At 43.9% G+C, this 23,604-nt stretch overlaps 1 protein-coding gene across 2 annotated transcripts; it reads right to left on the reverse strand.

Moving 5' to 3' along the window:
- On the reverse strand, positions 1–21,798 carry LOC127618717 (uncharacterized). Of its 2 annotated transcripts, XM_052091326.1 has the most exons (6): positions 21,784–21,798; positions 21,485–21,563; positions 8,500–8,834; positions 8,250–8,421; positions 2,980–3,104; positions 1–2,789 (listed from the first exon to the last, which is right to left on the reverse strand). In XM_052091326.1, the coding sequence occupies exon 6, from the start codon at positions 2,433–2,435 to the stop codon at positions 126–128; it is 2,310 nt and encodes a 769-aa protein (XP_051947286.1). In that variant the 5' UTR covers positions 2,436–2,789; positions 2,980–3,104; positions 8,250–8,421; positions 8,500–8,834; positions 21,485–21,563; positions 21,784–21,798; the 3' UTR covers positions 1–125. The 2 variants fall into 2 exon arrangements, with proteins under 2 accessions (XP_051947286.1, XP_051947287.1); XM_052091327.1 differs by lacking the exons at positions 21,485–21,563; positions 21,784–21,798 and having other exon boundaries at positions 8,504–8,880.
- Between the last annotated feature and the right edge of the window lie 1,806 nt (positions 21,799–23,604).

Raw genomic sequence — 23,604 nt, forward strand, 5'->3', positions numbered from 1 at the left:
ACAAACTTTCATCTTCAACACTGTATGAGCTTTGAATATTAAATGGCTTACAAAATTTAATCTCTAACATTTTTATAACATGCCTTTCCTCACTTCGTAGTACTCTGAATGCATGAAGATGCTCATCAAAATTCTCTGTAAATAGTTTTGTTTACCAATAGATAAATGAGATTGTCAACCAAAAGTACATCACTTATTTGACAAAAGACTGGCATTTCATTTTCCATTGCACTGCAAACGACAAGTCCAGCTCTATATTCGACACCATCAACTTTAACCCAACTGGTTGAGAAGGCATCTTTTGACAAGATCATTTCAAGGATATGATTGCTGACCACATTCTCCTCTCTAAGGGTAAATGATTTAATCGACCCAAACTCATTATGTTTGAGGGTAAAGGATTCCCAATGATAAGCAATGGCCATCTGATGCCTTTTAGCCAACGATTTTGTTATGTTTTTGAAATTTTTAAAAATATCTTTGAACATCTTGTGTTTGGCCTCAAACCTCATAGACCACATAAATAATAAGGGGCCAATTTTCCTAATTGAAGAGGAGTAATGTATCATAAAATGATGCTTGGGTATTACATTTTTCTGTGGGTACAAGTACTTAAATAATTTGTGGTGGTCAGCAATCAAGTGCTTCAAATAAACTGTCATGCCTAAAGTGAGACAAGGCGAAAACACGATGTTCATTATTTGTAGTAACAATAACAACAAACTCCAGTGTTTGTGACTTGGAGGAACAATGTCACCAAACAATAGAGGGAGGTTTTTCACAAGACATAATGTCTGAATGGAATTTAAACCAACGTTATTACCAGCACTCTCCAAAATAATCTTTGTGGGGCGATTTTTACGTTCTAAAAATCCATAATCAAAAGAATAAATCCTTGAAAGCAAGTCCTCTTCAGAGATAAAGTTTTGTGTGAGATATCCAAAAAGCAATTTAATTTCGTACTGAGCCACACCCTCTAGAAGATCATGCATTATATCAAACGAGTAGTTATTGCAAACATGAAAATACTTCAGTGTATTAAGTGTAGAATTTGTTTTCAACCCATACAGTGACCTCAATTGTGGGTTTTCCTGGAGAGACTGGCAATGCATTTCAAAGATTTCTCTTCCACGAAGGACCACCTTAGGATCATCCTCACTGTATACTGTTTGAGAATCCTGCTTTTCAATTAAACAAAGGCGACAGAAATGACGGCTATTAAATGACTCATTAAAACCAAGAATTGAGTGCATCCCTAGATTATCGCCAGTTATCTGTGCAATGGTGCCATAAATCTGCTCATCTGAAAATGGAAGACTTAACCCTTGGCTTTCCAGTATCTTTATATCATTTATCAACGGTTCCAGTATGACATTAAAACCGTACTTACTTATATCTTGTGTGTGAAAAAGTGATAACAAATGAATGTTCATTAAAACAGAATTAAATTTGGGGGGCAAGTTTCTTACAATAAAATAAAGACAGCCAATTTTTTGAATTACACGTTTGGAGCCAAGGGGATTGGCAGTTTCAAAATCATCATAGTATATTTGGATTTGTAATGCATGTCTCTTGGTTGTAAACAAAGGGTGAGTTTTAAAATAACTGCCATCGCTAAAATCTGTAAAAGTGTCAGTCTCTAATCTACAGTCTTTCCTTAGGAGATCACAAATGTCTGGATTTCTGCACATGAATTCCAAGGTTTCTAAAATTGGCACATAAATAAAAGTATCTTTAACTGGTACTTGGTCATAAGTACCAGATTTCTGATTTAGTCTGCTGTCATATCTCATTCCAAGTGTTATCTCAACTGGTTCAACCACTCCCCATTTTTCTTTAAAGTATTTATTTCGTTTCCATTCGGTATTCAGATTTGTGAATGGGTTTTCTAATTTTTCAAAAGATTCATTTATCACAAATTTGTAGGGGTCACTTGTAGGTAAAGCAGAAAGCATGTTATGCTTTGCTTGTGAGTGAAGTGTATCTGTTAGTTCCTCTAAATCTCCTACAATTGAGGTCACTAAACTGTTTGAAATCCCACTTCCCTGTAATTTTGCCACAATGGATTCACACAATTCTTTAGTTGAATCTTTAGTAAGCTCAGAATCATTGTTCTCAGAAGAAACACTGGAACAAGGGGATTCATGCTGGGGATTCATTTGGTCATCTAAAGTATCTACTCGAGATGAACTTGCAAGTGGCTCACTCGAGGAACATCCAACTGTTGAAGTTAGAGCAATTTTCTGAACATTGCTATGAACATTATTAAGGTGCTTACGAAAACCAGCATACGTTTGAAACTGATGCCTACAACCTTGCTGCGAACAAATTAACTTGAACTTAGAACCAGGATAGTAACTATGTTCACCTCTTAAATGTGAAATCAACTGTTGACTGCTGTGGTGCTGTGTCTGACAAATAAAACAGATCAGCATTCTCTCAACAATGCTCAGATTTTAAGACAAGGTTACTGTCTGGTTAAGCAGTCTGGCTCTCAAGTCTTTGACTCTGGGTGACTCCTTCATTTTCCCTACATCAATGTTATTCACTGTTGTCTGCAGGAATGTGTAAAAGCTCACAAGTGCAGTATCATAGGACAAATTGAACACAAAATGTGCCTTGAAAAGTTCATCAAATGCCCCAAGGGAGCGGTTTGCCTGGCGTGGGATGTGATGCTTATCCAAAGTGATGTAGAAGCTGTCAATCTTGCTTTTCTGACATCCAACTGCAAGGAGGTACGGGTGCTGATGCCGGTTGTTTCGGAGGTGCTCCTCTAAACTGGAGCATGACTAGGGTTAGGATGAACACTGAACATTAGACACAAACATAATGTGCAGTCACAGAGAAAACAACATTATAAAAGTGATTTTTCAAACATTGACTCATTGACTAGTGAAATATGGGAATGCCAATGAAGACCTGATTTTAATCTCATTCATGTTTTGAGCAACCAACAACACATTATTAAAATGCCACTACCTTATGAAAGATTACAAGTCTTTCAACAGCATTACATGCACTGATTTTTGGAGACTTTGGTCCTCCTGGTGGTGGTGGAAGAAGATGTATCAGTAACAGAAGGGATGCCATTTCCTGGTCGTAGACTGAAGACAAAGATTCACGTGAATTAATTAACTGAAATAGTTAAATGTAATACTTTTTAAGTTTGATTAAGAACAGAGAGCATTCTAAACCTTAATTTGTTTTGTTCATGTTTAGCCTAAAATTTGTTTTCCAGATTAAACAAATTAATCCGGAAAACAACCATCTTATAGGTTTTGATGTTGCTCATTGTAAAACAGTTCAAGGATGGGACAAGGAAACCAGTGTCAACTTAAGGGGTAAGTCTTTTTAATCTTTTTCAACTTCTTTCTACATGTATGCAGAGACAGTCTTTTCTTCCTTTTTTCCATGCTCCGTCGCTCCTGCCCTTTTTATGCCGCTCTCCTCATGTTACTGCAATCAGACACAGGTGTTAGACATCATTTAGCTCAGGTGTGAGCGCCCTTACCGCTTTTCTCTCCCGGACGGGCGCTTGACCACGCCCCCGCTGCCACATACCCCCACCGCCCGACTCAGGCCGGGGCGTCATCCGGCCTGCCTACCACTCCCCCCCCATTTCTGGAGAGGAAGTCAGCGGCAGCCATCTGCACCCCCGGTCTGTGGACCACCTTGAACTTAAAAGGCTGGAGGGCCAGATACCAACGGGTGATCCGGGCGCTAGTATCTTTCATGCGGTGGAGCCACTGCAGTGGGCGTGATCCGAGCAGAGGGTGAAGGCCCGCCCCAGCAGGTAGTATCGGAGGGTGAGGACCGCCCACTTGATGGCCAAACACTCCTTCTCTACGGTGCTGTACTTAGTCTCCCTCAAGGAGAGCTTCCGGCTAATGTACAGCACCGGGCGCTCTCTCCCTCCACCAACTGCGAGAGCACGGCGCCCAACCCTCTGTCTGAAGCGTCCGCCTGCAAAACAAAAGGAGAGAGAAGTCAGGTGCATGCAAAAGCGGCCCCCCACAAAGTGCAGCTTTAATCTCTGTAAGCGCCTGTTGGCACTGCTCTGACCACTGGACCGGATCTGGAGCCCCTTTTTAGTAAGGTCAGTCAGCGGGCTGGTGACATCCGAATAATTAGGTACAAACCGTCTGTAATAGCCAGCCAGCCCCAGGAACTGCCTCACCCCTTTTTGGTCTTGGGTCTAGGGCAAGTCGCAATCGCCGCGGTCTTGTCAATTTGGGGTCGCACCTGGCCATGACCCAAGTGGAACCCCAGATACCGTACCTCCACACGCCCAACCGCGCACTTTTTCGGGTTTGCCGTGAGCCCTGCCCGCCGCAGCGATCTCAGGACGGCCCCCAGATGTTGCAAGTGCCGCTGCCAATCATTGCTATAAATGATGATATCATCTAGATAAGCAGTGGCGTAAGCAGTATGCGGTCTGAGGATCCTATCCATGAGGCGCTGAAACGTGGCTGGTGCCCCGAACAAACCGAAAGGAAGCGTCACGAATTGGTGTAATCCGAACGGCGTGGTGAAGGCCGTTTTTTCACGGGATATTGGTGTCAAGGGGATCTGCCAATAACCCTTCGTTAGATCCAAGGTCGAATAAAACCGAGCAGAACCTAACCGATCGAGCAGTTCATCAACACGGGGCATTGGGTACGCGTCAAATTTAGACACCGCGATTGACTTTTCTATAATCCACACAGAAACGTACAGACCCGTCGCTCTTGGGAACAAGGACGACCGGGCTGGACCAATCGCTGTGAGATTCTTCTATTACTCCCATGTCCAGCATCGCGTCCAATTCTTCCCGAACTATTTTCTTTTTATGTTCGGGCAAGCGATAAGGGCGGCAACGTACCACTACGCCCGGCTCGGTCTCGATGTGGTGTTGTATGATGTCTGTACGGCCCGGTAGAGGAGAGAACACGCCTGCAAACTCCTTTTGTAGTTCGGAAACCTCTGCGAGTTGGCATGGTGAGAGGTGGTCTCCACAAGGAACCGGGTGTTAGGATCGCAGGCTTTGTTTACCTCCGGTCCGAGCTCCGCCCTCTCCGAACTACCGTTGCCAACGCCACAGAGGCCGCCTCTTCCTCCACAATTTCAGGAGGTTGAGGTGATATATTTGATGCGCCCCTCTATCGGTACGTTTAACTTCATAATCGAGGTCCCCTACTGGTCGTGTGACCTCAAAGGGTCCTTGCCACTTGGCGAGTAATTTTGAGCTCGATGTTGGGAGTAATACAAGCACTTTATCTCCCGGTGCAAATTCCCGTAGCTGAGCACCCCTGTCATACAGCCGGCGTTAGCGTTCTTGAGCCTGGAGCAAATTCTCCTGTGTTAATTGCCCCAGTGTGTGGAGTTTTGCTCGAAGATCAAGAACGTATTGAATTTCATTTTTGGCATTAGAAGGTCCCTCCTCCCAAGTTTCACGGATGACGCCGAGGACCCGCGTGGGCGCCGTCCGTACAGCAGCTCAAATGGGGAAAATCCCGTGGAGGCTTGCGGAACCTCTCGTACTCGCGAATAACAGGGGGTCCAGCCACTTATCCCAATTCCTAGCGTCTTGCGCACGCAATTTACTGAATCATATTTTTGAGTGTTTTATTAAATCGTTCCACCAGCCCATCCGTCTGAGGATGGTACACGCTAGTGCTGAATCGACTTAACGCCCAATAATTCGTAAAGTTCGCAAAGTGTTCGTGACATAAACGTAGTGCCTTGGTCGGTGAGGATTTCTTTCGAACCCCCACCCGGAGATTATCTTGAAGAGTGCCCCGGCAACACTGCGTGCTGAGATGTTGCTCAGAGGCACTGCTTCCGGATACCGCGTTGCGTAATCCACCAGGACTAACACAAAGCGATGTCCGCGTGACGTCCGCTCTAATGGCCCGACGAGGTCCATTCCAATTCTCTCGAAGGGAACCTCGATCAATGGAAGGGGGCGCAAAGGCGCTTTTGGGGTGGCCGGTGGGTTTACCAGCTGACATTCGCGCACGCCGCGACACCACCTGCGGACGTCGCCGCCAATGCCCGGCCAATAGAAACGGGCTATTAGACGGAAAAGTGTTTTCCGCTCCCCTAGGTGACCGGCCATAGGATTATAGTGAGCCGCCTGGAAAACCATTTCCGGCGGCTCCGTGGAATCAACAATTGTGTCACCTCCTCCTTTGTTTGAGCGCCCTGCGCCACTCTATATAACCGATCTTTAATAACTGAAAAATACGGATATGAAATGGCGACACCCGGCCAGAGTTGTTGACCATCGATTACTCTCACTTGGTCATAAGCGTGCTTAAGGGTTTCATCCCGTGACTGCTCCAAGGGAAGTCCCCTCAGGGAACTCCCTGAGAGGAGGGGTGACCCCTCGCCCCTTCCCTCGCCACTCGAGCAGCCGAGGACGGCCCCGCTCCGCCTCCCTGCCAAAGCATCGCACATCACACACCTCTTCACTTTCATGCAGGACCCATCCGCACAAACTCCCTCTAATACATTTCTAAAATTCGGCCAATCAGTACCCAAGATTAGCGGATGGGTGAGGCGGAACTAACCGCTGCCTCCACACTATGTTTTTCTCCCCGAATTTGATTGCTAAAGTCACCATGGGGTACTTGTGAATATCCCCATGCACACACCTCACCCTCACCCGTTTAGCTGTGCCCAAAGCCCGGGTTGAACCAAGCGTTGGTGGATGGTGGTCTGATTACAGCCGGTATCCATCAATGCTTGGTATGTACCCCCTGGATCCTTACCGGGACACGGCACGCTCCAGCCCGACCGGGGCAGCCTGCGGGACATCGGAGACCCAGCACCACCGTCCCCACCTCCATCAGCGGACACTGATCCCGGAAGTGGTCCGGGTCTCCGCACCTCCAACAGACCGGCCCAGGCGCCACGGCCGCACCCGTGCTGGCGGGCACCACCACCTGAGGAGGAGAGCGGCTGAAGGACGGGGAAGGGTTAGGCGGGTTCTCCCACGGCCGGGAAGTTGGCCTGATGTATCCTCCACGCCTGCGGGGGGCAGGAACGGGCCCTGGGGAGAGAGCAGAGCGAGAGGGAACAGGGGGAAGAAGCAGGGGAAGACACAGGGGAAGGGGAGAGAGAGAGAGAGGGGGAGGGCTCATCTGCCCTCGGTATCGCCGCCAGGTGGTCCTCCGCGAGCTGAACAGCTGCCTCCAGCGACGCCGGGCGGTGGCACTGGACCCATTCCGCCGTTCTCCTGGGCAGTCTTTGCGTAAATTGCTCCAGTACCACCTGATCGATGACTCCCTCGACGTCGCGGTCCCCGCGAGCAGCCACCGCCGACAAGCGCCCCGGAGCCGTTGAACAAACGCAAACGGGCGGTCGGACTTCTCCAGCTTCATGCTCCGGAAGAGCTGGCGATTCTCTTCCGGGCTCCGACCAACCCGCTGCAGAATGGCCCTCTTCAGGTCAGAGTAAGCCAGGAGGTTCGTCGCTGGCAGTTGTTGTGCCGCGAGCTGTGCTTCCCGGACAGGAGAGGAATTAGACGGGCTGCCCACTGTTCGGGCGGCCAGCCCCAGATTTCAGCCGTCCTCTCAAACAGGTCGAGGAAGGCCTCAGGATCATCTGCCACCCCCATCTTCTGTAACATGGGTGGGGGCAGCGTAGCGTGGGTGTCCGGGGTCGCGGCTGGGGCTGACGCAGCCTCCTGGCTGAGGAGGCTCCGGATAGCGAGTCGGTCCTCTGCCTGAGCCCGCATGACCTCGAAGAACCGCCGATCTTGATCCTGCCGGAGCTCAAGCAGGGATTGTTGGTGGCCTTGATGGAGATTAGCGAGGGACTGGAGGATTTCCGCCAGCTGGGAGGACTCTACGGGGCGACCTTGTTCCATCACAAAAAAAAAAAATGGTCCCGGGTTTCTGCACCAATGTAAAACAGTTCAAGGATGGGACAAGGAAACCAGTGTCAACTTAAGGGGTAAGTCTTTTTAATCTTTTTCAACTTCTTTCTACAAGTATGCAGAGACAGTCTTTTCTTCCTTTTTTCCATGCTCCGTCGCTCCTGCCCTTTTTATGCCGCTCTCCTCATGTTACTGCAATCAGACACAGGTGTTAGTCATCATTTAGCTCAGGTGTGAGCGCCCTTACCGCTTTTCTCTCCCGGACGGGCGCTTGACCACGCCCCCGCTGCCACACTCATTTTAATATTTTTCTCATCAAAACAATACAAGTAACTATAACTGCAAATTTAGCAAATCCTCCAAAACAATTAAATCAAATACAACTTACTTCTTGCCTCGTCAAGATCACCTTCTGCTGACAGCAACAACTGCCTCAACTCTGCTGTTGATGATAGCTGCTTGGCTTCTTTTATGACATTTGGCCTGAAGAACGTGTCCCACTTTTGTAGCAGCCTGGAGGATATCTCAGCATCAAAGAGGAGAGTGAAGTCTTGATCCACCTTTAAGAAAGAAGATATTAAACTATAAACAATACTCTCAATTTGCATGCCATTGAAAACATGTTATTCCAAACTTACCAACCCTTTGTATCCAGGAATCTTGGGAAGGTGGAGAGGATATCAACACTAGAGCCTGGATCTTTAACAAGCTTCTGGCGATGCTGAAAGGTCTGTCTCATCTTCTGGAAAATTAGTAACTTTTCTGTGGCATGGTTGAGCAAAGACATGGCCTCTTTGCAAGCATCCCCATCAAGTTGATCTTCAAAATTAGTAGCCCTTTGGCATTTAGGGCCTCCTGGAGAAACATCAAGAGAGCTGTCTGGTAGCACAGATCCTCGACGAATCTTCCTGTGGACTGTTTTCATACGCCAGGCAATGTATCCTGTGTTGCTTGCAGCATCATAGAAGTGTTCCTGAAATATACTTTTTTTTTAATCCTTTGTCATGTTAAACAATCTTTACATGTAAAGATTAAGAAATCATACAACATTGATATAAATAAAATACAACATTTATATATAAAATATGTATCATATTTGAATCAAGTGAAATAAAACATACCTTTTAGATTAAATAGCATAAAGTCAAACCGTCCATCAGTACAATCCAGTTTCACATACTTCTGCTGTTCGCTGTACTTGACCTGGACCAGCATTTTTATTTTTTATTTTTTTACTGCAAATGCGTATGACAATGTTGATCAGTGTAAATGAAGAACACTGTAGGCCTATGGCTACACGACATATAATTTTAACATCAATATCTCGATGTGCAGATGCACACAAGTCACGTACATCATTTTAATTAAATTTTGGCTTGCAATAATTTGATCCATTGTTAGTTAAATCAAAACGAGGGAGCGTATTAGTACATGACCACGATTTACATGTGGTAGCCTACGTTATGCATGATCATATCGTTTATATTCATGCATAAAGAGAGAGAGATGATACCATGGCCACGACTTAATAATTCGTTACCTAATTATAAATAAAATAATTCATTTTAGATGTATGGCAGGTAACGTTAACGTTAGGCTAAATTGTGACCACGAAGTAGGCCTACAATTCATGTCCTCGTTTTGATTTAAATGATTAACTTGTCCGCATGTTCTATGTAAGGCTACGTACTATACGTAATATTCCACATGCTGCTGTTGCATTCATTGCATCAATCATAAATGTTTAAGTAGTTTGGTTTAATTTGACTTACCATTCAAACCTACACAAGGACATTCGCGGCGCTTTTTCCTACGAACCAAGAAATGAAATGCAACTGCGTGAGTGCAGTGCTGGAGCTAACTGGGCGAAGTGTATTAATTATTACATCTTTAAAGGAGTTGGTTTAACACTGATGATAAACTCTTTCAAATAACTCCAACTCCGAACACCATCTTACTCTAAATGTGTTAAAATTACTCTTTGGGTGTTGAAATCAACTCGAAATGTTTAACACCCAAATTTTAACCCTCCAATTTTTGCTGTGTATACATCTACAGAGGGATTTAAATGAATTGGTCAATATATATATATATATATATATATATATATATATATATATATACACCAATGAGACAAAACATTGTGACCACTCACAGGTGAAGAACATAACGTTGATCATCTCCAAACAAAGCCACTTGTCAAGGTCTGTGTAGATTAGATGGTAAGTGAACAATCAGTTCTCTAGTCAATGTGTTGAATGCAGGACAAATGGCTTTGACAAGGGCCAAAATATTTGTGGCCAGATGATTGGATCAGAGCATCTCTGAAATGGCAAGGCTTATATGCTGCCTACCGACAGTGGTCCGAGGAGGGACAAACCACAAATCGGTGACAGGTTGTTGGGCGCCCAAGGCTCATCGATTGCACGAGGGTAGCGAAGGCTATCCCGTCTGGTCCGAACTGAAAGAAGGTCTACTGTGGCACAAGTCACAAATATTTTTTAATGATGGTTACAGGAGGAATGTGTCACAACACACTGTACATCATAACCTGCTGTGTTTGGGGCTGCGTAGCCACACACCAGTCAGAATGCCCATGATGACCCCTGGCCCAATGGGCTTTGGGCATCAGCACTGTTTTGGCGGCACATGGAAGACCAACAGCATATTAGGCAGGTGGTCATAATGTTTTGTCTCATCAGTGTATATATACACTCACTGTGCATTTTATTATGAACACTTGTGATTATCTAATCAGCCAATTCTTGCAACAGTGCAGTGAATAAAATCATACAATACAGATTTTTTTCTATGCTGTTAATGCATTTACTGTTAATGCTGCATAAACCAGCATAAACACTGGTTGGAAGGGCAGAACCTTTGCGATGTGTCTGCCTGGAGTCATTATACTGTCACACATGCCACACACACAACAGTGATTCCGTGTCAGAGATAAATTAATGGAGAAAGCACCTCTTAACACTTTTTGTTATACAAAACAAGCCTAGATGGATCTTGTGACAGAAATCAAGTATTTTTTAGCCTTAGTAAGGTGCATTTTAATAACCAAAGAAGCACGGCAAGTCTTAACTATCACCAAAATACAGAATAAGATGTTTTTGTCTGCAAGTGCTTGTCATGTTGAGTTTAAAGTAGCGCTTGATGCTGGCACTGATGTGAATCATGAACGTGGCTTCACTATTGCTGTAGCAAAGCATATACTCACAGTCTACCGGCAGATTAATATTGTGGAGGATGAGATTATAAGAGATTTAATGCCCATTGCAATGAATATGTAACATATGTGGGGACTAGTTCTTTCAATTAGTCAAACTCCCACTTAGACTTTGGGAAACATTTCATGTTTATTGAATTGGTGATATTTTAGTGCATTTCTATCTTTATACTGTGAAAGGCTTTGTTTGGAAAATGTTAAAGCATTATATTGTTATACTGCTCTCAAATGTTTGCTCCGTGGACAATAAACTGGACTATATCCGACTCCAGCAGGCTACGCAGCGTGAGTTTAGAGATTGCTGCGTCTTTGTTTTCAAGGAGACGTGGCTCAGCGACAGAGTTCCGGATGCCGCCATTCAGCTAGACGGGCTCACCTCGTTTCGTGCCGACAGAAATACAGCTCTTTGCGGTAAGACTCGCGGTGGTGGCTTGTGTGTTTACATCAACACGGAATGGTGCAAGAACTCTATGCTAGTCTCTAGTTAATGTTCATCGCTGTTGGAGCTTGTGACTGTTAGATGCAGACCTTTTTATCTACCACGGGAATTCACCACTGTTTACATAACCGGAGTTTACATTCCCCCCAGCGCTAACGCTAAGGAAGCGCTCTGTGAACTGTATGGGGCTATGAGCGACGGACTGTTTATTGTCGCCGGAGATTTCAACCATGCAAATCTCAAGACAGTGCTCCCTAAATTCCATCAGTATGTGGACTTTGCCACGAGAGGGGCGAACGCGCTTGATCTTGTTTACACAAACATCCCAGGCGCATACCGGGCGGAGCCCCGCCCCCACCTCGGCTACTCAGACCACATCTCTGTTATGTTAATTCCAGCATACAGACCGCTCGTCAGACGCACAAAACCGCTTCAGAAGCAGGTGAAAACCTGGCCAGCAGGAGCCATCTCTGCTCTTCAGGACTGTTTTGAGTGTACTGACTGGCACATGTTCAGGGACGCTGCAACATATGGCGATTCTACCAACTTGGAGGAATACACAGCATCAGTGACCAGCTACATCAGCAAGTGCATTGATGATGTCACTTTCTCCAAGACCATCACCACACGCTCCAACCAGAAGCCGTGGATGACTGCGGAGGTGCGCACGCTGCTGAGGTCCCGAGACTCCGCCTTCAGAGCAGGCGATAAGGCAGCCCTAAGAACAGCTAGGGCCAAACTGTCACGGGCAATCAGAGAGGCACAGCGCACACGCCCAGAGAATCCACAGTCACTTCCAGGACAGCGGTGACACGCGGCGCATGTGGCAGGGCATCCAGGCCATCACCAACTACAGGACAACATCAGTTGCCTGTGACAAAGATGCCTCCCTTCCAGATGCGCTGAACGACTTCTACGCTCGGTTTGAAGTGCAGAACGACGTGGTGGCGAGGAAGACCACCCCTTCTCCCAACGACCAGGTGCTCTGTCTTACCACGGCAGATGTGAGGAAAACTCTACATAGAGTCAACCCACGGAAGGCTGCTGGACCAGACAACATTCCTGGCAGCTAGCAGATGTTCTTACCGTCATCTTCAACATCTCTCTGAGCAGCGCCGTCGTTCCAACGTGCTTCAAGGCCACCACCATCATCCCCATGCCAAAGAAGTCTTCAGTGTCCTGCCTCAACGACTACCGTCCCATCGCACTTACACCCATCATCATGAAGTGCTTCGAGAGGCTCGTCATGAGGCACATTAAGACCCAGCTGCCCCCTCACTAGACCCACTACAGTTTGCGTGATCGTCCAAACCGCTCAACGGACGATGCCATCGCCACAACCCTCCATCTGGCCCTCACCCACCTAGACAATAAGGACTCATACGTTCGAATGCTGTTCATAGATTTCAGCTCAGCATTCAACACAATCATTCCCCAGCACCTGATTGGAAAGCTGAACCTGCTGGGCCTGGACACCTCCCTCTGCAACTGGATCCTGGACTTCCTGACTGGGAGACCTCAGTCAGTCCGGATCGGGAACAGCATCTCCACCACCACCACACTGAGCACTGGGGCCCCCCAGGGCTGTGTGCTCAGTCCATTGCTGTTCACTCTGCTGACTCACCACTGTGCAGCAATGCACAGCTCGAACCACATCGTCAAGTTCGCCGATGACACGACCGTGGTGGGTCTCATCAGCAAGAACGACGAGTCAGCATACAGAGAGGAGGTGCAGTGGCTGACGAACTGGTGTAGATCCAACAACCTGTCCCTGAATGTTGACAAAACAAAAGAGATGGTTGTTGACTTTAGGAGAGCACAAGGTGAACACACTCCCGCTGAACATCGACGGCTCCTCTGTGGAGATCGTCAAGAGCACCAAATTCCTTGGTGTTCACCTGGCGGAGAACCTCACCTGGTCCCTCAACACCAGCTCTATCACCAAGAAAGCCCAGCAGCGTCTCTACTTTCTTCGAAGGCTGAGGAAAGCACATCTCCCACCCCCCATCCTCACTACATTCTATAGAGGGACTATTGAGAGCATCCTGAGCAGCTGCATCACTGCCTGGTTTGGGACTTGCACCGTTTCGGACCGCAAAGCCCTGCAGAGGATAGTGAGGACAGCTGAGAAGATCATTGGGGTCTCTCTTCCCTCCATCAAAGACATTTACAAAAAACACTGTATCCGCAAAGCAAAAAGCATTGTGGACGACCCCACACACCCCTCACACAAACTCTTTACCCTCCTGCCATCTGGCAAGAGGTACCGAAGCATTCGGGCCCTCACGGCCAGACTGTGTAACAGCTTCTTCCCCCAAGCCATCAGACTCCTCAATACTCAAGAGGCTGGTTTGACACACACACAGGTGTCCTGAGTTGCACTTTAATTACAGTCACTTTATAACTGTCTGCTACCTCAATAACTGCTATGTGCATAGAACACTATCTCATAGTATGTTTACGTTTTTAGAAACTGTCATCTTTTTGCACTACTGAGTACTGGTCGGCGCTGCACTGTGTCTATTGTCCTGTTCATTGTCAGTAATTTGTTGTACTGTCCCGTACTTTGCACATGTTTGCACGTGCACTTTATATAGGTATATATATAGGTATTTTATATAGGTATTTTATTTCGTTGTGTTGTCTCATGTGGTCCTGTGTTGGTCCTTTGTTGTTTTTATGTAGCACCATGGTCCTGGAGGAACGTTGTCTCGTTTTGCTGTGTACTGTACTAACTGTATATGGTTGAAACGACAATAAAAACCACTTGACTTGACTTGATATTGTTTTGTTTTCTTTCCTAAAATGGAAATAAATAAACTTTGATAGGAAAAGAAGTATCCCACACAGCAAAGGAGTCCGTGGCAGACCTGCCCTCAAGCCGCCAGATCCGCCTGACTGTCAGATTCGTTTTCGCTGCGCTAACAGGATCGGCCCCGCCTCCAGGATCGGCCCCGCCTGCGCTTTTAATTGGCGGACCCAGAACGGATCACATACGGATCCGCACTTCGGACGCGCCTTAGATAACGGACGCCGTACGTGGGATTAGTGTCGGATCTCTTTCGCGTGAAGGCTGCCAAGTAAGTGTAACGTTTTATTAATGTTATATCTGTCATTGAAATATAATCTATCGGTGTAACCTGCTTTGTCGAAGGTTTTGGTAAAATGTTCGTGGATTTTGGTTGCTATTTTATAAGGCGTTGCAGTATCACAATAGCCTGTGTAGCATAAAGTAGACCAGTGCCTGATTTTAATTCCCATTCCCCATATTCGAGCTCTATCCCGGATGTCCTATGTTAAGTTGTTTTAATTTGGGAAAGTTATGCCTAAATTCATTGCAGTAGCCTAACTTGTGCTAGCTTGGTGCTAACGATATGGATAATTTGCAGACCAGATCGTTGTATAGCTATTGACATGTTGACTCGCTATTGGGCATTCAAATGTGATCCGAGTTTACAAGACGAAATAAATGTCTTGATGATGATTATATCGTTTATGTGACTAATGTGCAGAAGACATCCGTTTTTTTCTGAAATCAAAGAATCCACTGACCACCCTTACAGAAAATGTATTCAAGTGTGCTAACTTTACTTCTTTTACACTAAAATATGTTCAGTCTACTTTTAGCCTATACTACTCCAAAATATAGCCTAAAAAAACAGTATACTTGACTTACGACAGTCTACGTAGCCTATATTTGGCCTACAGGCCTAACGTTACGTAACGTACACATTCGTTTGATCGACATGTACTTAAAAGTCATTAATCTAAGTGTGTAGACTAATTAAACGTGTTGCGTTTATATTCTGGGCTCATCTGATTTTTTTTGTAGTATAACCAACTTTATTATGATTTTAGTATCATGATTAATAAATGCACGCACAATTATCCGTGAACTTGATAAATGTTGCAGATATGTTTTACTATGCACAAAAATGCCTTTCAATGTGCAAAATTCAGAATTAAATGAATGTGCAGCAATTTGCACAAATAGAGAGTCTGTAGGCCTACTAATAGCCTAAGCGCATTTAGTTTCATATTTGTTCAAATATTATAATGTTTTTTATCGGTGGGTCAGACATGATTTTGACTCATTAGCCTACGTTGTGTTTTGTAAAGCCTTTCTTTAAAGTGAATTTCGTTTTATATTAATTGTATCAATTTTTTTTTTATTATTTATCAACCAATCGCCTGGATTTAATGAATAAAAAGCAAATATAGCAGACAATATAATCATGACATGGAGGCGCCGGCGCGGTCACTTGCATTGCAGTGAACTTGAGCGCATCTCATCATAAATTAACCGAAATATGCCTCACAGGCATGAGAAATATATATATAGAAAGCTTGCAATTAAATCTTTAAACTAAACGAAACAATTCCAAAGGAAAATAGGCTACTCTCTGATTATGTTGCACACACACACTTATGTCGAAATTACGAGATATTATGTTGAAATAACAATAAACCTTTAAATATATTTGACTGAACGTTGTGCTTATTCAATTTAGTCAAATTAAAACTTTAGTTGTGATAATTAAAATGATTGAATATTAAATATTGAAGTTTTGCTCATTTAATAATAGTAGGCTATTTATATATAATATAGGCTATATAATTGCGCAGCTCCCCCTGTCAATGATCTAGCACCCCCTCAGCACCTGCGTTAAAAATTATCTGGCGCCACCCCTGCCGGTGTTTCTGTCAAACTGCTAGCCGTACCACGCAAGTGCAGTGGAAAATAAAACTCACAATCCACTGTTAGAAGTACATTTACTGTAAATTTTGTGCTACCTCAACGTGCAATATTTAATAGTTCACGTCTGTCAATTGGAATCACTAAGCTAAGAACTAAAAAATATATTACAAAAGAAAACAGACATATTCAGGTTTGTTTATTTCACCTCCCCGTTTTGAAATTTGTGTTCCATATATGTACCACATGGAATTATTCTATCAAACAGTTAATAGTGTGTTGATGGTAGAATCATTTTAGTTTTGCAGAACAGCGCCATATTCGTCAAATTTTTTTATTGATTCGCACTAGCTCATCTCGACAGAACAGACTGAGCTATAACGTCATGCCACTTCAGCTGCATACTGGTATCCAAAATCCTAATCACAATTTAACATAATTATGTTTTCTTTGCAGCTTGTTATTGGATCTTGGGCTGAGGACTGTTCCACCTGTGTGAATTAAGATCAACATTTAGGATATATCACCAATTGCATTGTTTCATTGTTGGAGCATAAATAGTGACGCCCGGGGGCGTGTCTAGGGGGAGGCTGGGGGAGGCAGTGCCTCCCCTAGGATAAGCTCTGCCTCCCCTGAGAATTTGAGAAATAATCTGTCCATCTGTTGTTTTGAGTGTAGCCCCGAATGTATTTTGAATAGTTGACTGACAAATATGAAACTGGACAAAAGCCTATGTAAACCCCCGAAATCATAAGTTGCCTTATTTCATTGTGCTTTGGCTTTGCACATACTGCATACAGCCTGTAAAAATAGACATAGGCATAATCTAGCCTATAGAATAAGTTCCTTTGCTGTCGGTAGCCTATGGGCGACTCCGTTTCTTCCTCTCTGTTGAATATGCAGCAGGTAGAGGAGGAGCTTTCACAGTCGTTGACATCAACTAACGTTACTTAGTGGCGAGTTAATGGCAATTAGCAGGAAAGACAGCAAAAATTAAGCAAATGAGGCTTTGGGGATTTTTCCGAAAGAATTCAGTTAAGATCATCATCTAGCTGGCTTTCACCCACAGTAGGCTAATCCTCAAGAGTTGTAGCCTCTAACCTCCTTGTTTAATTTCACGTAGCTTGGTAGCTCCGAGTTAACGCTATCACCTCTCACGCCGCGGTTCGAGCCCCGTTCGAAGCGTACTTTTCTTGTTTATCATGTGTTGTTTTCGCTAAGGATAACCAATAAGCATTAACATAAAATCTATGTGTGACTTGTTTTGTGATATTAGTTTGTAGGAAATATACACTTTGATTTGATTAAATGGTTTTGTAGAGTGTAGCAAAGATGAGCTACAGACTGAGGAGCAGCAGCTGTGCCAGAATCAGGCATGGAAACTGGTAACAATTAATCAGTCACTTTACTTTAGAGAAAGTTAAAAGTGAAACATTGTTTATCTCAATGATCCTAATGAAAGGATTTTGACAGATGAATTATTCTCATAGAGATGATGAGAATTATATACAGTTTGATGCCATAGTGTGTCAATGAACTTAGACTAAAGTCATTCATGTATTGCTTTAACTTAGGATCTTATACATCATTTTGAGTATCTATGTAAAAAAATATAAATTATTTATATTCAATATTTTTTTTACCTCACTTTACTCACTATAATATAACTCTTTTGTGATGACTTTATGTTAATGTACATGAAAATTCAAGAATCATGATAGATCTTAGGGCAATCCCACTGATCTGCTCTTCCCAATACATTTTCTTCAATGGTATTGGTCTACAATTTGACTTGATGAATTAGTTGTTTGAAGCTGATTTGCAATAAGTTATGTGCTGTATCTGTTCTTTTGCATCACAGATGATTCAGGGAGGAGAGAGGATGTTGAGAATAGTACTAGAGAGGAATATTTAGGAACTGTATAAACAGGCCCAGCCAGAGCAAAACTCAAAGAAAACCCTCTCACCAGCTTTGGACTACAGGGAAGTGGTTGCTAGTGTGAAAATAAAATTGTCTGGGCTAAGCCCCGGATGTCCTTCAATGCTGGAAACGCCTCTGCATCTGATGATAAATTACAATTTAAAAGTGGATTGTTTTGTGCATATTTTTTCATCGTTAGCAGATGAGTGAGGTCTGACACAACAAAAATCCAGTTTAAGCCCTATAGTCTAATAGGGGCCCTGTGCCTATCTCTGGGTTCCTGGCTTAGAAAAAGATATGCACTAAAACAGATTGTGTGTAGTATAGCTTAATTTTGCGCCGATTTTTTCAATTGTTTATGTTGCCCCCCCAAACAAGCCAAATGCCCCCCCAAACATGATATCCTGGTAAACCCTCTGGTGACGTCACTGTTAAATGCTAAGGTGTTGATATAGACCCTTTCAACAAGATAAACAAAAACAATGCGTGAACGTTCTATTTTGTTCCCAATCTACTTCCTTTGCATTAAGATAACATATGGAATGTAAAATCGGAAGCCTGGTGGGAACAACTATGATGCTGATAATGGAACTCTCTTGAAATTTCTATAGTAATGGGCTGGTTTTTTTTACAGAATCCTCATGTCTTGTCTATAATGACACACCAGTTTGATGATGCTCTGACTAGTAATGTAGAGCAAGAAAGTTAAGTTTTCTTATGCCCCCATCTGTTAGTGTTAGCTGTCATTTCGCAAAATTCGGTTTACATTGTACCAAATGCTGTTGTTCTTCTATCTACCGGCAGCATTCGGTAGCTTCGAACAACAGGGATATGGCCTGATTGACTCCAAATTACTTGAAGCAGCATTTAAAAATCTGGTTGTTTAACCCCTCACTGGTTGCTTTCTGAAATGTTTCTTCAGAGGAAATGAACAGAAAGAGTGTGCCAGTTTCCAGCTCCACCATAAGACGGAGGACCCGTGTAGATGTGAGAAAAAGACTTGAACAAATTAGGGATGAGGATGACTATCTCAGTCTGACTGACATGGACACAGAGACAGGGATAAATGACAGGCATGAGAATGACAATGACAGGGTAGGATTGTTAGAAGATTGTCTCAGTTGTGCAAATGATACCTCAGGTATTGCAGAAGGAGCAGTCTTTCATGAAGAGGAAGGTGGCATGGAGTTTGAGTCAGACTATACTGAGGGTCTCTTAGCTAGTTGCAGTGATAGTTCCGAGCCTGAAGATGAGTTCTATGAGATGTCCTTATCTGACAAGATTGCGGACTGGACCAGACACTTTGGGATTTCATTGGTTGCTCTGACTGCCCTACTAGGCATCCTTCGCCTCTCCCATCCTGATCTTCCAAAGGATGGCAGGACCCTCCTTAGGACAACAACTAAATATTCCATTCAAGAGAAGGCAGGGGGAAAATACTACTATTTTGGCATCATCCATTCACTCAGCGGGTATGCACACACGCTAACTGATGGCTTAACTTTGAGGCTACAAATAAACATAGATGGGCTACCATTATTTAAAAGCTCAAGTGTTCAGCTGTGGCCCATCCTGGGTCTCCTGCTCAGTGTCCCTATGAAAGAGCCTGTAATGATCGCATTATACTCTGGAGAAAAAAAAACCTTCATCAGCAAAAGAATTCCTCAAAGACTTCACCAAAGAATTAGTTCATCTGGAAAAGGGTTTCTGTTTCGAGGGAAAGACTTTGATGCTTAAACTTGATACAGAAATTTGTGACACACCGGCAAGAGCATTTGTGAAACACACCAAAAGTCATAATGCCTACCACGCCTGCGATAAATGCACAAACCCTGGTAGACATGAACAGAGCTGAATGAGTTTTCCATGTAAAGATTATGCACTAAGGACGGATGAGTCTTTCAGTGACAGGTTAGATGAGATACATCACCATGAGGGGCCACATGCATTTGAGGGTACTGGCTCAATATGTGGCTTAGGGGTCCTCTGACTGTCCGTGTCCCTGCAACTATAGTTGAACAAATGTCCGCTAAATTGGTATCCATGAGGCCTTATATTCCGGTGGAGTTTGCCAGAAAGCCGCGATTTCTTAGAGAATTGGATCGCTGGAAGGCTACTGAGCTAAGGCAGTTTCTTTTGTACACTGGACCTGTAATGCTGGCCAGTTTTCTGGACAAAGACCTGTATCAGGAAAGCATTGGGGGCATTTATGCAATATAGAAGGAATATAGAAGGAAGTCATTGTTCTTTAGCTACCCATTTAGCTCGGATACACTGAATATTTACATCATTTCAGAAAAATCTGAGATCATCATGGCTGCCAATGTTTCAGACCTTGATGGGAAATGTGTCGCCCTGCCCCACAGGGAAGGCTTTGTGGCCTTTCCTCTCCTGCATTAACGTGCAAAAAATGCATTTCAATCAGTTTATTAGTTCAGACTAATTAGTTAATTAATTAATTAGTTAATTACTTTAACATTAATTGATAGTTTTTGTTCATTGTTTTATTACCAATCATAATCATAGCATGACTAGTTTAGATCAGGGTCTGAGGATTGACCAAAGTTTGACTTGCTGGCAGTGGCTGCATCAGAAAACGGGCTGATAAGTTGCTGTAAGTACTTTGCTGAAGTTAATCATCTTTCAGGTGTCAACTGTCAGTATCAGTGTTGTGCAAGTTGACACTTCACATAAGCCCCTATATTATCAAAATCAATAAAAACAAAATGTCACAGCTTTTTCCACTAGATCTTCTTACTCTGACTCACAATAACTGTGCATTCACACTTGTTTCTTTTCTTGTCTTCTCCATTAAGGATGTTCCATGTAGTTGAATTTGTCACCAATAAAACTGTAGCAGTGGTGCCCCAAAGCTGGTATGAGGATGGTTGTGCATCGTGGCCAACTTATAACAGTGATGAAATAATTAATAGGGCAGTAAAACATGAAGAGGAGCCACAGGATGACTGGCAGACACATGATGTCAGAATCATCAAATCATCTGGTATGCCAAATCTCAAAGTTGTTATTTGGCTAAGTGGTTTTTACAAATCCTACGCCTACAAATCCACTACCACCACTATTTAAAAGAATATGAAATTGGGTTATTCACGGTCTCCCCTTGAGTAAGATAAGTGAGCAAAAACGTTTTTGTCACCGTGCATGCTAAGCTAGCAGGGGCGCTGCCGGACTAAGACAATGCATGCAAGGAGACAAAAATGTTTTTCACTTATCTAACTGTAGGGGAGACCGTGAATAATTCATTTCATAAAATGGTGGCATGTTCCTTTAAGACTCATGTCAAGCTGCATGTTTACCTTTCAGATACTTACATGGAGGCACGTCAAATCCTGAAGAAGGCTCTGACATGTAGCACCTCGGACCTCCAAACTGAGGATGAACAGGAACGACCTGGGAGAAGGAGAACAACAGCGAAGTCAGTGTTTTTCCTTCATGTTACACATACAAACACTAACACCATAAAGTTTTATTTAGACAGAACAGAGATCACTGCCCTGTTCAACCATTCTCTGTCTCCTTTAAATGTTGATTTGCATGTAGATAAAGATCTTTTTTTTTTATTTAAACAGACATTTCTTTGGTGACACTGATGTAGAGGAGGACTACCGACCCCCAAAGAGGTCCAAATCCGGGTTAGCTGCTGGGACAAGTCACCAACTCCCTGAAAATAGTCCAGAGAATAGTCAAAGTAAGAGTCAGAGAGTATTCATTTCCTAATAATTTCAAATAAGAAAAAAATGGAAATATCCTTACATATAAATGTGTTTCTATTTCTCCACCACAAAAAAAAAACACATACACAAACCACAACATGACCCCCACTCACTACACTGAAGAGCAAGTTTAGTGGCAGACTCTTGTCACTAGCATGCTCAACAGACAGGCTGAGGAAGTCCTTTCTTCCCCGGGCCATCCAGCTTTTAGCTTTATCTGCTCTATTCATACTGAATATGTAGTCATCTTACATGACTCTGTGAATGTTTCTTAAGTCTGTGTGACTGTGTTGTGTATGTTGTATAACCCCCCCCTCTCCCCCCCCCCAACAACAACACAGTGTTTGGCAGAACTGCCCCTCCCCAACCACTACCACCACAAACACCCCTCTCAACCTGCACAATGCAACCAGCAACAACGGGGGCCAGAGGAGCCAAGCCAGGTCTACAGACCTACCTGGAGAGGTGGGAGACATGGCCCAGAAAACATTCCCTGCTCTGGTAAGAAATAACTGTAACTACAAGCTATAATACCTTGACTTTAACCACGGGGGGGACTTAAGTGCATGGAATGGAGGGGAAATAATTATTCTATAATACTATGTATTCAACAGCTGCTCAGGTCCACATTTTAAGCCTGCTGGAGCACATTAAGCAGCAGCAGGACCAGCTGGTGGCCAAGGTCAATCACCTGAGCAGCAGGGTGCTCAACACCTCAACACCTCAAGAGCCAGAGTGTCCTGAATGCATTCAGCTGCCCATCGAATCACTGGAAGCGGTGGATGGCCTTGAAGCATTCCTGAAATACGCTGCCAATGCAGCAGCCAAACAAAGAATGGTATGCTCCTGCCAGTCACTCTCAACTCTAATTGGTAAAGTGGTGGGTGTGGGGTGGAGGTGGGGCAAAGATTGTCGTACAAGTTATTACATTAGGGCTTTATACCTTGTCTGTATTTTAAGGTGTTTTGTGACTTACTTTTAGATTTCTTTTTTGGCCACGATTGGTGGCCAAGATGTGAAGAGAGTGGCGTGGAACATCCTCTCTCGGATGTTCACCAAAGAAGTGGCCAAGACCATAAGCTGGAAGGGGGCAAACGGCAAGAGGGCATTCAGTCACGTGTCGTCAAAGACACTGATGTACCGTAAGTCACTTTAAGTATTCAGCAGCAGGGAAGGGAAGGGAAGTGTAACGGCTCCCACACACAGCTGCGGGCGGTGCAGTGCTGGGGTCGACTGAAACTGTAAACAGTGTTGCCACAGATAAACAATTTAACTCAAATCTGCCCTACAATTTAACTTTATCTGCCCGCCTAAGCCGGTGTTACAATATATTCGGTTCCTCTGGTTCCAATGGGTGGAGCTACCATGAATATTCACGAGACCTTAGCGTGGGCGGGGCGACAAATACAAGCGAGTGGAACAGAAATTAATAGAGAGAGCGCTTGAGATGCCGTTTTGTCCTAAACTTCTCGTAACTGTTTGTATACATTTGTAAATATTTATTTAAACAGCAATCACACACCTTTAAAAATCCTAATCTCAGTCATTCATGAGAAACGAACAGTTCTATTTCATAGAATGTCAGCAACAACTAATTGGGAAAATTTGGAGAAATATGCCTTTATTGTAGGTCTTCCAATGCTTCCTACAGGATCAGGTCTGTAATAGTTCAGGTAAACTCAGAGTACTGAAACACATGCTACAAAACGATGAATTAT

The sequence above is a fragment of the Xyrauchen texanus genome, chromosome 25 (genome assembly GCF_025860055.1).
Source record: "Xyrauchen texanus isolate HMW12.3.18 chromosome 25, RBS_HiC_50CHRs, whole genome shotgun sequence".
Classification (NCBI taxonomy): Eukaryota; Metazoa; Chordata; class Actinopteri; order Cypriniformes; family Catostomidae; genus Xyrauchen; species Xyrauchen texanus.